Source organism: Balaenoptera musculus, chromosome 6 (genome assembly GCF_009873245.2).
Source record: "Balaenoptera musculus isolate JJ_BM4_2016_0621 chromosome 6, mBalMus1.pri.v3, whole genome shotgun sequence".
In the NCBI taxonomy this organism is placed as follows: Eukaryota; Metazoa; Chordata; class Mammalia; order Artiodactyla; family Balaenopteridae; genus Balaenoptera; species Balaenoptera musculus.
In genome coordinates this window covers 7,461,781-7,477,052 of record NC_045790.1, presented here as the reverse complement: position 1 = coordinate 7,477,052, position 15,272 = coordinate 7,461,781, and the positions used below count along the sequence as shown (strand labels likewise).

The 15,272-nt window shown below is 47.1% G+C and overlaps 1 protein-coding gene across 5 annotated transcripts in view; it reads left to right on the top strand.

The window, feature by feature from the left end:
* FDFT1 (farnesyl-diphosphate farnesyltransferase 1) overlaps window positions 1-13,050 on the top strand; it is a 36,039-nt gene extending 22,989 nt beyond the window's left edge. For all 5 annotated transcript variants that reach the window (XM_036856089.1, XM_036856092.1, XM_036856091.1 and 2 more), the window contains 3 exons: window positions 4,044-4,220; window positions 5,334-5,486; window positions 12,158-13,050. In XM_036856089.1, coding sequence (XP_036711984.1) covers window positions 4,044-4,220; window positions 5,334-5,486; window positions 12,158-12,379 — 552 coding nt within the window. In that variant the 3' untranslated portion in view covers window positions 12,380-13,050. The remainder of the gene's footprint in view (window positions 1-4,043; window positions 4,221-5,333; window positions 5,487-12,157) is intronic.
* The last annotated feature ends 2,222 nt before the right edge of the window (window positions 13,051-15,272 follow it).

The following is a 15,272-nucleotide window of genomic DNA, read 5'->3' as shown; positions in this document are numbered from 1 at the left end:
TTCCCTGGTGACGCAGTGGTTAAGAATCCGCCTGCCAGTGCAGGGGACACGGGTTCGAGCCCTGGTCTGGGAAGACCCCACATGCCGCGGAGCAACTAAGCCCGTGCGCCACAACTACTGAGCCTGCGCTTTAGAGCCCGTGCTCCGCAACAAGAGAAGCCACCGCAATGAGAAGCCCACGCACCGCAACCAAGAGTAGCCCCTGCTCGCTGCAACTAGAGAAAAGCCCATGCACAACAATGAAGACCCAATGCAGCCAAAAATAAATAAATAAATTTATTTATTTATTTTAAAAAAAATGGTTTCCTAGAACCAAGTGCTTTTAAGGTGAAAAAAGGCAGGTGAGAAGGTGGAAAAAAATATTTGGAATTTATACTGCAGATAAAGAGTTAATATTCCTAATATTAAAAGAACTGCCAAAAGTTAAGTAAAAGACCAACTGCACAGAAAAAATGGGTAAAGGGATAAGAACAGGTAGTTCACAGAAAGAAAGATGCAAATGATCCTTAAACATCTGGGAAGGTGATCAACCTTACTCCTGATAGGTGAAATTCACATTAAACCTCCCCTGACCTCAGACATCACAGGTTTTCAAGCCTCCCAGGTGACTGTGGTGTGCAGTGAGGTCGAGGTCGAGAAGCAGCTCTTGACGACCCCGCCTTTGACACCAAGGCTCAGAGAAGGGAAGGGGCTCATCTCAGGACTCCCAGAAGGGAAGCTTCTGTCTCCTGGGTTGCAGCCCGGTGCCTGTCCAGGAAACCACACTGCCTTTCAGACGAGGCTCTGCATCCCTGCATGTGCTTCACTCCCCACTCTTCTATACGATAGAATAGTTTATATACCACCAGGCAGTGGTGTGAATAAAATGAGAAAAACTTCTAGCACAGAGTGCTTAGTAAATGTCAGTTCAAGCAGCTTAACAACAACAAAAAACGATCCTGAGATACCATTTCCTGCATCAGATTGGCAGAATGTTGGAAGTTTGATAAGCCGTAAGCCATGCTGGGGAAATGGGTGCTCCCATGTGGGGGGTGAGCGTAAGCTTGGCCAGTGACAGCTGTGGGAGGTTACTGACCGCAGCCATTGTTTGTAATAGTTACAGTTTATAAACGACTCAGATGTCCGTCCGTACGGACGGAGTGAATGAACTATGGTCTATCCACGCGGTGGAGCACCAAAGGAACGATTGTACTGTGGAGTGAGCTCCAGGTTGTATTACTAAGTGAAAAAAGCAAGGTGCGTAGCAGTATGTGTAGTTCAAATGGAAGGATGAACCAGAAAGGAATAAAGTTTTCAGTAATTATGTTGTGAATAATTTTGAAACTATTATAGAAACTTTACAGCATAAAGAAAATAGATAATTTTGTTCATATCATTAGGAAGCAAGATTTTCAGTCTAAAATAAAAGTTGAAAAGATAGAAAACACTGAAGTTAAGCAAAAACTCCAGAGATCCTAAACTGGATTGGAAATATCAGTATGAACTCATGATATCGTTTCTCTTAGAAAATTCTAGCTCCATCTACTAAGAGTTGTAGAAAGAGGTTCAAGTGGCTCCTGAGTCCCCTTGATGGGACCCTAATAGTCTTTGATAGCTGCCTTGCCATTTGGTATGTCAAGATGTTCCAAGCTCATTTTGTACATTTTTTGACTGGGATTTGGGCTCACCCAGCTCTTGAAGAAGCCTGAGCTTTCTGTTAATGGGAAGTGGTGCCTCCAGAGCACACTTGGGCACTCGGGGCGGTCATTGCTCTCGGAGTGGTCGTCGTATGTATTTAGTTTTAAATCTAAAATATTTACCGAGAGCCACAACTACTGAGCCCACATGCCACAACTACTGAAGCCTGCACGCCTAGAGCCTGTGCTCCACAACAAGAGAAGCCAACGCAACAAGAAGCCCACACACCGCAACAAAGAGTAGCCTCCACTCACTGCAACTAGAGAAAGCTGTGGCTCGCGGGCTCTAGAGCGCAGGCTCAGTAGTTGTGGCGCACGGGCTTAGTTGCTCCGTGGCATGTGGGATCTTCTCGGACTAGGGCTTGAACCCATGTCGCCTGCATTGGCAGGTGGATTCTTAACCACTGCACCACCAGGGTGGTCCATTAATATTTATGAATTTTGAAGAAAAAAAAGAACAATACTTCCCTATGTTTATACATGTTGGTAATAGTTTGTCCTTTATGCTTCAAGGTCACTTTTTCTGGATATAAAGTTTTTAGCTCACATTTTCGAGTTTCTTAAATGTGTTACTCCATGTTCTCCTGCTTTAAGACTGGCTGTTGAAAATCTAATCATAACTTACTTTTCTTTTCCGTATACGTTATGGGTTCTTTTTCTCCTCCTTGGTGGTCACTGCCTAGATCCATTATCAGTGGAGGTGCTAAATAGTGCTATCCTAATTCTGTCATCCTTCCTGCGTTTATTAGCTGGAATTCTGGATTTTGCAAAACTGTGATGGTGGCAGCATCATAGTGTTTGGATTTTCCCAGATTCTCACCAAAAAAAAGAAAAAAAACTCACCAAAAAACTGAAACAGATGTACCCAAAACAATGGATAGCATGTCCAGAAGCACAAGTGACCAAAGCATCCCCAGGAACTCCAAAACACAAATAGGTGCAGACAAACACCAGCTCCGAAACAAAACCTGCAGAACCTGTGCAGGACAGAGCCAAGGTGGCTACAGGGGGTCTCAGACCTGAGAGCAGGAGTAGACTGTGGATGGACCCGTTTGAGAAGAGCAGGTGAAACAGGAATGGGTGTTCCTTCTCTGGCTGTGGGCGAGTCCACGGGGCCATGGGAAAGCCTGGAGGAGCTGGAGTGCATTGGCCCCCTTGAACTGGACGTGGACACAGACCAGTCAGGATTCTCTTCCAGGATTGGGCCCACATTGGGGGTGAGATAAAAACTGAGCAGCGAGACCTGTGTGACATCAACCAGATGCAACATTTGAATCTTGTTTAGGTACTTACTGGAAGAACCAAGTGGAAAAAAAATTAGACAGTGGGCTAATACGACTGCTAATTGGATAATTTGTATTAAATATTTATCATTAACTTTTAGTTGTGATAAGATATATGTACAAGAAAGGTTCCTAGTCTTTTAGATATTAATAATGAAGTATTTGTGGATAAAATGATATATTAGGGCTTTAATTTAAAATAATTTTGGGGCTGGGGCTGTATAGCTGGAACAAGATTGGCCAAGTGTCAGTAACTGTTGAAGCTGGTGGATGGATACGTAGGCGCTCATTAACGTTTTTCTCCAGGTTCTGCAGGACGATCTAGTACCAGCAGTCTGAGTGGGTTTAGGTGCAAATTAAGAATGGATAACAAATGTGACTTTCCATAGAATCTCTTAGTCCTTTTAGGCCTAGTCATTTATTTTGGGGAGTGTATAAAGAATACCCAAGGATAAAAGTAAATTATTTGCTAGCTTCAGAGAATCCTCTAAATACTATTAAAGATCATCAAACCAATTCTGTTGTTGGAGTTGAGGCTGTTATTTCATTTTCAGGTCACTAAGGTCAAGGAGGTAATGTTCTTACAGTAGAGACTCAGCTCATTTCCCCAGATACGCTTGTTCAGCAGTGTTCTTATCAGAACTGGGAATGTAATGTTAATCATTAATTATTTTGAGGCCTTGGCCGTCTTGAGAATGTTTAATGTTTAGCTTGCAGTGCCGTTGTAGCTGATTTCGTTATAGCTGGTTATTTTTTCAGGAATAGACCAATGCCTTGCAAATAACAGGAGGGCTCTTTGGCCTGAGGTCATCAAAGTATTGCTCAGTACATGCTGCACTAATTGTCCCAAAGGGACACTTGCCCAAATACTTAAATTACTCTTGATTATGATTAGATCTTGATTGTAGTCATAATAGACATTGCATAGAGGTTAAAACGGACTTGGTCTTGGTGAAAGATGAGGCAGCAGCTAAGAAAGGCTTTGTATATCATAGTTCTTACACACAAAGATCCTTTCATGTGACTCGTACACTGTTCCCCTGCGCATGTGCTGACTTGTCTTTCGATCTTCTTATCCGCCTAGGCTTGGAGCAAGTATGTGAACAAGCTGGGTGACTTTGCCAAGCCAGAGAACGTGGACTTGGCCGTGCAGTGCCTGAATGAGCTCATAGCCAGCACGCTGCACCACATCCCTGACGTCATCACTTACCTTTCACGACTTAGAAACCAGAGCATATTCAACTTCTGTGCGATTCCACAGGTGAGGACCGGGGAGGCCGAGGGGTCGGGGTGCTGTGCTGGGGATGGCACGCCTGGAATGTGCGTGCTGTTTGGTCTGTGTATTCAGGAATGTGGTTCCTTAAAAAATGACTCTGGTGTATTTTCTTCTGCCAGGGGCAGGCACGTTCACAGCACCTCCCCTCTGCCCCATGGCCATCACACTCAGGTCAACCTTGAGGTTAAGCCTGCTTCTTTCCAGAACCTTCTAGAACCCTTTTTTTCCTAAACGAGTTAGTTTGATGCTTATCCTCACAGTTAAATCTAGGGCTTTGAGTCAGATTTATGAGGAGTGCTGGGTGAAACACAGGTGAAGCTGTTACTAAAAAGTCTTATTTAAGCACCTAATTTTGGCTGTCCTTTTCCCAGATCTTGGGATAACAGAACCTGATCCTGTGGACCTAGGAGCTTACACTTTTTAAATGCCTTTACCAGTTATTTCCGTTTTTAACTCAAAATGAAGAAAGTTCTAAGATTTAACTGATTTGGAAACTTGGTTTCATCTTGTTCTAATGACCAATCTGACTAGTTGATGGAACTAAACTCTTTATGCCAAACTTATGTTTCCATCTGTCCTAGAAATAATTTACCTTTGAGCATCGGAAACTACACGGCCCCCTTTCTTTTGTCCCCTGCCACCCCCATGCTACTTTTTTTTTTAATGTATAATGATTATGTTCATTGTAGGAAAAATAGGGAGAAAAAACAAAATAGAAAAAACTTTCCAGATGTTTTTTTGGAATATCTATTTTTCAGATCTAATAACCCATTGCCCCAGCATGGAAAATGTTACATTGGCTTGTGTTTGTTTTTTCCAAATAAAAAGGAAATATCGTGACTAAACTATAGAATTATTCAAGACTGCAAAGGGCAGTTGATTCTGTGTTTTGCTGAGAAAGGGAAACGTGGGAAAGGGAGAAGTCTTGACATGCTTTGTTTATGGGTATTTTCTCTTGGTTAGTTGCATCTTAGCCCTTTGGCACTTTCTCCCGAAGGTTCTCTTCCCTTCTCATGATGATCGCTTACAGTGCAATTTCTCACTTCGTTTCATGAAATGAGATGAATTAGTGTTTTCTCTCTCTCTCATTATCTGTAGGTCATGGCCATTGCCACTTTGGCTGCCTGTTATAATAATCAGCAGGTATTCAAAGGGGTGGTGAAGATACGAAAAGGGCAAGCAGTCACCCTGATGATGGATGCCACCAACATGCCAGCTGTGAAAGCTATAATACACCAGTACATGGAAGAGGTGGGCTTTCATTTAATAATATCACTCTTTAAACGTTTCATATTTGGATATTAGATGATCTTAACAGCTCACAGTGTTACGGCCTTGGTGTTGGACGGGTTGGGGTCCTTTATTTGGAAGAATAGGCACAGAGAGCCGACCGTTGGGCGCTGCCCGGTACCCTGGTCAGAGGGGATAGAGGAAGCCAGGCCTTAGGATGGTGCTCCCAGGAGAATCACATTTTCTGAGCTGGAAGATGAAGTTAGAGGCCAGCCAGGCTTCTTGTCTCACGGCTGAGGCGTGTGAAGCCGAGGCTCTGGCTGCTGACGCAGCGTCTGACTGAGTGGATCCGGGACCCCGGGCCGCACTCCCGGCACCCGGTCCAGTGCTTTCCACTATGGCAGGCACCTCAGTTGAGAAACCATCGTAGGGAATTTAGCAAAGGAAAACCATCAAGCTGCAACTATTTCTAAATTTTCTAATGCAGATCTCATTTCAGATGCCCAAACCATCCTGTAAAACAGAACGTACTTGTTCTAGTCCAATCTCCAACTCTGGAGGGTGTAATACATGACTCGGTTCAAAAGAACTTTTTCTTAGAGGCTAGAACTCTACTCGCCAGGCCCTGGAGCAGGGCTTCTCAGATGGAGGTGACTTGGCTTCCCCCTCCCCTGGGGGACACTTGGCAATGTGTGGAGACATTTTTGGTTGTCACGCTGGGGTGTGAGTGGCTCCTGCCGTCTGGTGTGTAGACACCCGAGATCCTTAGGTTGGTTCTTACTGAAGATTGAAATCCTGCAGAAGTAGATGAAAACACAGGCTCCCCCTCCCACGGGTCACTGCTGCCCCTGGTTTTCTGATGCCTCCAGACCCCGGGTTATGCTTTGACAGGGACGAGATTTGTAACAGCAGTTTCACCTGAACAGAATTCTACAGAACAACTCTTTCCTCTGATTGCCATCGCATATTGCACCTTCTCCTTGTATTTCCTCCCTGTCTTGCACCTGCCAAGTTTTGCACCTCAGCATTTCTGCCTGAGGCACCTATAGAAGGTGTAAGAGAAAAATCAGATTTTTTAAAAATCCTAAACTTCTTTTACTGACTAGATGAATATGTTCAGCCATTGACCAAAAAACTGCTACTGACAAGACTCGGGAAATTGGGGTTCACTGTTTAGCCAGCACTTATTTGGGGCATACTCTGTGCTTGGCATAGCAGCCAAATAGGTGGATACTATTAATGTCAGGGAAGTTTGAGGCCCTAACCCCATGGCTGGGGCCAGAGTTTGGACCCAGGTCTGGCTGACTTCAGAGCCTACACTGTTCACCACGATTCTAAGGGCTTGAATTACCCTTTCTAAACAGAATAGTGCCTTTTTTAGGCACTGTTTCTCCATTTTATGTAAATTAGAAACATTCTATATGGTTTGTAGTTCAGAGCAATTTTAGTTTTGCAGTTTTATTCTGATCACTGATTTTAGAAAACAATGTTTTAAAAACTGTGGTAGGCAGTTCCATTACTATATTAAACTTCAGACTGTATTAGGTATTTTCCTTCACTACTGGAATTAAATCCTAGTTGTGATTCACAGTTTGATTTAGGGCAGGGCTGGGCAGGCTACAGTCGTGATTCACAGTTTGATTTAGGGCAGGGCTGGCTGACCCCCTGATTTTGTAAATGCCTTTTTATTAGGACATAGCCATGCCCATTTGTTTCCGTATTGTCCGTGGCTTCTCAGGGCTCTGCAGCAGCAGAGCTGAGTGGCTGTAACAGAGGGGGCCCACAAAGCTGAAAATACTTTCTTGGACCTTTAAGGAAAAGTTTGCTGACCTCTGATCTAGGGCATGAATTATTTTGTTTAAAATTACTCTAGGGACTTCCCTGGTGGTCCAGTGGTTAAGACTCCACGGTCCCAATCCAGGGAGCCCGGGTTTGATCCCTGGTCAGGGAACTAGATCCCACACGCATGCCGCAACCAAAAGATCCTGCATGCCGCAGCGAAGATCCCACACGTGGCAACGAAGATCCCACACGCCGCAACTAAGACCCGGCGCAGCCAAATAAATAAATGAATATATTTTTTTAAAGTATATAAAGCTACTCTAGTGAAACTCAGGGTATTTTGGAGGAAATACTAATAAGTTGATTGGACTCAAAAAACTGAAAATTTCTAAGTCTCAAGTAATAGAAAGTGATAATGGTTTTAATATCAGCCTTAAAGACTTTTTTTTTTGGCTGCATTGGGTCTTCGTTGCTGCGCGTGGGCTTTCTCTAGTTGCGGCGAGCGGGGGCTACTCTTCGTTGCAGTGCACGGGCTTCTCATTGTGGTGGCTTCTCTTGTTGTGGAGCACAGGCTTCAGTAGTTGTGGCTCTCGGGCTCTAGAGTGCCGGCTCAGTAGTTGTGGCGCACAGGCTTAGTTGCTCCGTGGCATGTGGGATCTTCCCAGACCTGGGCTCGAACCCGTGTCCCTTGCATTGGCAGGCGGATTGTTAACCACTGCGCCACCAGGGGAGCCCAAGGACATTTTGTCAATACAATTTCAAATGAAGGCTTTTTGTATGAAGTCCCCAGGTTGTCAGGCATTTTGCTGGTGGCCAGAGGTTAACTCTACTCCTGTGTCTCCTCACTGAGCACGTCTGTCCTTTGCAGTAAGACGGGAAGACATTTACCCCTCAGGTCCCTGGTTGTAGCAGTAACGCACCTGCAGGGGACTTCAGAGTTCTCCTCTTGCAACTCTAAGGTGTAAAGGACGAGGTGGAGCGAAGGCTGGATCCTCTGAGCAGGGGGAGCTGCTCCTCAGGCCCTCATCCTCTGGCGCAGCCTCAGCTGGAAACCAGTCTGGCTACCTGGCAGCTGGTGAGAAGCTCAACCAGCTATTCTGGGACAGAAACAAATGCTCAGGCAAACAGCCAGAAACTTTGATTTCCTTCTCTGCCGAAGATGATTCCTTGGCAAGGGCCAACTTTTTCAAGCGGGCGGAGCTTCCCTTTTGGCTGTGGTCGGTCTAGAACGGCGCCGTACTCTCAGTCCCTGTGGGTCCTTGTGACTCAGAGTGTGGTCCTCCGCCCGGCTTCTGCGTCCCCTGCCGGCGTGTGAGCGTTTCAGTCCTTGAGTCAGAATGTGCCCATAGCAGGATGCCCAGGTGGCGCCTGTGAACACAGTTTGAAGAGCATGGCTCTAGCTCCCCACCTCGTTCTCAGCCAACTGTGCATTTAACCCTGTGAGCAAGTGTGGAATTGGATGCTGTGAATTTGGGTTTGGATGCTGTGAACTCGGGATTGGATGCTGTGAACTTGGGATTGCATGCTGTGAACTTGGGATTGGATGTCTGAACTCGCTGCACTTTTGTCTGTGTCCTGACCCCCATCTAAGCACTCTTTCCCTCCTGCCCTCTTGCCTGAGCTCCTCCGCCTTTCTCCCCCGCCCCTGCCTCTCGGTGTATATCTGTGCTCAGGTCAGTCCCTGCAGACAGCGGGCACATCCTAACTCCTCCTGGGCTTCAGCTCTCTCTGCCTCCCCGCTCCCTCTCCTTTCCTTCACAGCTAAGCTTCTTGAAAGGGCAGGTGTTCTTCTTCTTCTTTTTTTTAATATTTATTTATTTATTTAATTGGTTGCGTTGGGTCTTAGTTGCGGCAGGCGGGCTCCTTAATTGGGCTCAAGGGCCCCTTAGTTGTGGCATGCGAACTCTTAGTTGTGGCATGCACGTGGGATCTAGTTCCCGGACCAGGTACTGAACCTGGGCCCCCTGCATTGGGAGCGCTGAGTCTTAACCACTGCACCACCAGGGAAGTCCCAGGGCAGGTGTTCTTAATGGTATTGATTCCCTTTTTTTTTTCTCAGCCTACTTCATTGTAACTTTTGTTTCCTACCTTTGTCATTAGAACTTTTCTTACCGAAGTGATTTGATGACCCCCCCAGCACACAAATCTCACGAGCACTTTCTTTACTCTTCACAGATCCCACTGTATCATTTGACACTGTGGGTCTCTCTCCTTGAAGCCCTTTCCTTTTTTGGCTTCTGTGACACTTGACCCCAGTTCAATCTCTTAACCCCTCTGCCCGCTCCTTTGTCCTCTGGCTCCTGGTGCTGGTGTTTGCTGGGGTTCGTTCTTGATTTTCGTGTTTTCTCACCACGTAAGGGCTCTCCGGCTGCCTCATCTGCTGCCGTGGCTTCCTTCTTCCCCCACCACGTGCTCCTCACGCCTGACCTGATGGCTCCAGCTCAGGCCTTGGTCATTAACTTCTTTTTGTTGTCTGATGACATTACCTTTCACCTAATCGTGGAATCCAGGTAATCTGGAGGCTGTTCTCCCTAACCCACCTCCGGGATCTCCACGTCCTGGCTGTTCTCCTTATGCTTTCATACTTGTCACTATTTTGTGTGCATTACCCTCTGACCGAGCACTTCTGGAACTTTACCTACAAAAAATAACCAGAAAATGTGCAGCAGTGCTTATTGGAGCATTTTGTCCTCATGCCTCGTTGGGAGTGAATTGATTAAATTGTAGTACATTCATACTATGCAGCTTGTGTTTAAAAAAAGAATGACATTATTTTGTGGGTTCTAGCATTAAAAAATGTCCATAAAAAATTGTGTGAGCGAAGGAAGTCAAATTATAGAACAATATGTTTGTAACCTAATTTTTAAATAAAATTGTGTGTATAATTTGATATGGATAATACAGAATCATATATAGTTGTACATTATATATAATCATATATAGTACTTATAATATATAATACATCTTTATGACATTTTGTGTTTGTATAGAGGCTTATATGGGCGTAGCAAGAGGTATAAAAGGAACTACACCAGTATATCATTATTACATTAATATATGTATTAATATGTGACGGTTTGTACGTTTATATGTATAGGCTTATAAGGACAAAGTGAGGGGGAATAATGTAAGGGAATTTTGATTTTTTTTTTTTTAATTTATTTATTTATTTTATTTATTTTTGGCTTGTTGGGTCTTCGTTTTTGTGCGAGGGCTTTTCTCTAGTTGCAGCGAGCAGGGGCCACTCTTAAATCGCGGTGCGCAGGCCTCTCACTATTGCGGCCTCTCTTGTTGCGGAGCACAGGCTCCAGACGCGCAGGCTCAGTAATTGTGGCTCACAGGCCCAGTTGCTCTGCGGCATGTGGGATCTTCCCAGACCAGGGCTCGAACCCGTGTCCCCTGCATTGGCAGGCAGATTCTCAACCACTTCGCCACCAGGGAAACCCTGATTTCTTTATTTTTGTTTTGCCTATTTTTATAAGCCTAATTCCATCATCTAAAATTTTTGAGAAGAAATTATAGTTTCATCCCCATGTGGTCTTCTCTCTAGCTGTGCTTCATCGTGTTAGATGTCATTGGCGTATTCCTGTCAGCGTGTTCTTTTATTTCCTCGCTACATTAAATTGTAGCTGTGCTTTTTAGGGTGAGGGGGGCAAGAATATAAGACAACGTTTGTGGGAAAAACATACCCATTGTGTAATGGAAAATTGAAGATAATAATTTTATAAATGCCTGCTCCGTCCTCTTCATCCGCTTTGCCTCCGTCTGGGCTCAGGTCCCTGTCGCTTCCCTCGTTAGTGACCTCTGGGTCGGTTGGTTTGAGGCAGGAAATGATCGAGGGCCTGCTGTGTGCTGGGCGCAGGGCTGGGCTGGAGATGGAAAGGCAAGGAAGCCGCGGTGCCTTCAGGCCTTTGGTCTATTTAGGGAGACGCGCAGATGGTGGCCCGGTGTGGGCGACGGGGGTAGTATATACCCGAGGGGGCCCTCGGCCCGACCTGGGCATGCGGGCCAGGTGCCATAGAAGACAGCTGTCTAGGCCGAGACTTGGGTGGAGGTGGGACTCCGCCCGGCGACGGCACGTGGGAGGAGCGTTCCCGGGGGCAGCGGGAACGGTGTGAGCGGGGAGGGAACGGAAGCGGCAGCGTCGCACAGGGAAGACGATCACAGGCAGCTGTCACTGGCGTGCGCGGGGGCCTGGGCAGGGCCAGGGGCACGCTCGGGAGCTCAGGCCTCGCCCGGCCGGGGGTAGGGAACCCCCGAGGCTGCCACGCAGAGGGGCTTGTAGGTCTCTTTGGTGACGCATGGTGGGGCAGATGAGTGGATTTTAGGGTTCAAGCACAGAGGCAGGAGCTCGATTTGGAGGCTGGTAAAGCTCCGATGCGAGGGCCTAACCTAAGCAGGAGCAGCGTTTGCAGGTGTGGGGAGGAGGCCTGGGTTCAGCAGGGATTCTGGAGCTTTGGGAGGGGAGGGTGTGCGGGGACGGGGAGGCCTCCGGGGCGACTCTCGGGGGCCCTGCTTTGTTCTCGCCTGCCGCGCACACCTCCGAGCCCGTCTCGTTCTCCCGAGTGCCCATGCCCGGTCTGTGCAGTGTGTTTCCCTCCTCCGTGTGGCTCTGCTGTAGCCTCAGCAAGCAACGTGGACGTCAGTGGCTCTGCGAGGTTCCGAGGGTGGGGCTCTCGGGGGCCACCCTGCTGCTCCGGGATGGCCCGTGGGATCACACAGGCCCCGCTGACATCCTGCCTTATCAGTGGAGTGACTTTGGGTTATTACTTCTGTGTTCTCTGAGCCTCAGTTTTTCTCATTGGTAAAATGGGCATAAAATGCCTAGCTGTTTCAGGTTGTAGTAAGAAGTGAACACAGATGTTTATAAAGTTCCCAGGACTTACTATTTTCTTCTCTTCCTTCCACAGATTTATCACAGAATCCCCAACTCCGACCCATGTTCTGCTAAAACAAGGCAGATCATCTCCACGATCAGGACACAGAATCTTCCCAACTGTCAGCTCATCTCTCGGAGCCACTACTCACCCATTTCCCTGTCGTTTGTCATGCTCCTGGTGGCCCTGAGCTGGCAGTATCTGAGCGCCCTGTCCCAGGTCACAGAGGGCTGTGTTCAGACCGGAGAGCACTGACTGGGCTTGGGCGGGAGACTGGACACCCTGGGAGGTGGGCTGACCTTCTCTTCAGGGACGGATGTGGGCTTCCCCCCTTTTCCCTCCTGCTTTAATCCCTCAAAGAACTCTGTGGGCCTGGACCTTTAGAAACTGTGACATGCGGTGAAGATAAGCTTAAAGGGAAAGGACACTTCAGCCTCGGCCGCCTGTGTTCACCTGTGCCCACCTGGGCAGGGTGACTGAGGGCTGAGCGTCCACTGCTGTGGGTCACAGTCAGGGCTGCATCCGGGCCTGCAGAGAGATCATACTTAGTGTGAATACGGGCTAGAATTATAATTGAATGTATTTAATCTGAAGCAACCTTTGAATACCTATCCTAGTAGAAAGTGAAGTGCATTTTCTTTCTGTTCTGTTCCTGTTTTTCTCATCCTTTGGTTTTCTTCAGTGGACTTGAATGTAGTAGATGCAAATGTTTAGAGTTCTAGGAATATTCTCGTGTTTCCTAAGGATGCAGACTGTCTTCTGCACGTGAAGGCTAGGAAGTAAGTTCTGGGTGGGGTTAGCATTATTTCCTCATTTAAAGGGAGTTTAGGTTTCAGGATTGCCTTTGGCCCCATCGTAGCAGGTTGGTTTCCAGTTAAGGCTGACGTTTCTGAGATTTTTATAATAAAGAACTGAATTACTCGGCATTTGTCAAGGGCAGTTCACTTGAAGCCTGATGAGCGTGGCAGGTGCGGAACTCCAGGCTGGAGTTACTGGTTGAGGGACGGTGGCCACTGCTGCCACCGGGAAGCAGGGACCTGGCATCCCCACCCCGCGCTGTGCCTGCCGGGAAGGGAGCAAGGCCATCACCTCCGCCAGCCTGCTCTACTTCTAGCTAATTCTCTTAGCTGCATTCAGAAATTTTATTGCATTCAGAGGGTATTTTCAGCTTTGGGGTTTTTTTCTGTTTGTTTCTCAAGAAAGGCGGAAGATGTTTTCAGGTGATTGGCTTGAAAGCCAAGTGGCACTCAGCCCAGTTCCCCCAGCACGGTGGTCCACCTTCCTCTTCCCTCCAGCATCCCCGAGGTTTGGGCTGTGCCCACCCACTGACTCCCTGAGAGTCTCAGCTCAGAGGGGGTGTTTGAAAAAGCCCCTCAGGCTGAGAATCCGTCGCAGGGCGTTAAGTACTTTCCCGAAGCTGTGCTCTTGGTGTGTAGTGTATAGGCAGTCCTCTTTTGCTGCAGCTCTCTGTGTTGTGACTTAGTCACTGAAGGAGCTATGTTCCAGCAGTTAACGTTGGGTTTGCACTGTGACACACGTACCTACACTGATTCTTCTCGTGTGGGCCGCTGCTGCCGTCTGACCATGGACTGTTTTGGTTCGAGACTCAGTCCTGGATGAACCAGTCACCAGTGACATTGAAGCCAAAGTCACTTACCACTTAGAGCACAGCTCTAAGCCAGACTCGGCAGTGAGTAATTTAAGCATCAGAACTTGGTTTGCGATTCCAAGGTAGGTGTTAAGATTTGTGTGTTGAAATCTATTCTGCTGAAGTTCACATAGGACACGGGACAACCGGGCGGAAGGAGCCTTGGTCTGAGGTGGATGCGTTGGAAGCTTCTCTTCTGGCTCAGCCGTGGGCTGTGGGGCTTTCTGAGCTTCTGGTGGTTTGTATGATCTTTTAGGTCCCTCCCAGCTGTAAAGCTATAAAGGTCTTAGCTCGCATGCCCACCACTCCTTTGGAAGAACATTTCCCTTCTAAATGTTTCCTATAATGCAATTGCCAGATAATACAGGATACCCAGTTAAACTTGAATTTCGGATAAACTGGTTTTTTAGTATAATTATGTCCCAAATACTGCACAGGACATATTTATACTAAAAAATGACTTCTGAAATTCAGATCTGATTTGGCATCCTGTATTTTTATTTGCTGAATCTGGCAATCCCACCGTCTACTCCACACTTTTAAGGTAAGTAATTAAATGTACAGCATCCCTGGCATAGTGTACGTGACTCCTGCTCACAGTGGGAGATTTTAAGTCTTCCTCAGAGGAATATCTGACCCATCTGAATCCAGGGCTTTAAATCAAGAAACTTAACAGAGCCTAACCCCATTTGGGGAACTTTCTGGAGCCCTAGCTGAGACCTGCACACACACCCACACCCTGCCCTGGGAAACAACTACCTGGAAGCCCCACTCTTCTATCTACTGAGCCCCTTCTCTGCGGCTGGGGGTGTAGGGGGAGGAGGAGGGGTGGCTAGACATTTGCTAATTAACAGGCATTCTAGGTTATTCTTTTTTTTTAATTTATTTTTGGCTGCATTGGGTCTTCATTGCTACGTGTGGGCTTCTCATTGCGTTGGCTTCTCTTGTCGCGGAGCATGGGCTCTAGGGAGCATGGGCTTCAGTACTTGTGACGCACGGGCTTAGTTGCTCCACCGGATGTGGGATCTTCCCGGACCAGGGCTCAAACCCTTGTCCCCTGCATTGGCAGGCGTATTCTTAACCACCAGGGAAGCCCTAGGTTATTCTTAGTTTTGGAAACAGAGCTCTAAGGCTGGTTCTTAAATTTAGTGAACTGCTTGAAGGTTCCAGATTGCTAGGACCATGCTTTCTCAGTGGATCTGGGGAGGTGCCCCTAAACCTGCATTTTTAACAAGTTCCCTGGTGACACAAATGCTGCTGGTCAGGAGACCAGCTTGGGAACCACTGCTATAAGGCGTTCCTCAAACCACCGTGAACGTGAGTCACCTGGAGTCTTGGTTAACTACAGATGCAGATTCAGGTCTGGCCCCAAATTGTGCATTTCTTGCAAGAACCTCGGAGATGGCAATGCCGCTGGTCCAAGGACCCCTCCTGAGGCTCCGACGTACAGCTTTCTGATGCCTATTAAAGGAATGGGAAGGGTTGGACTACCTTTGCTCA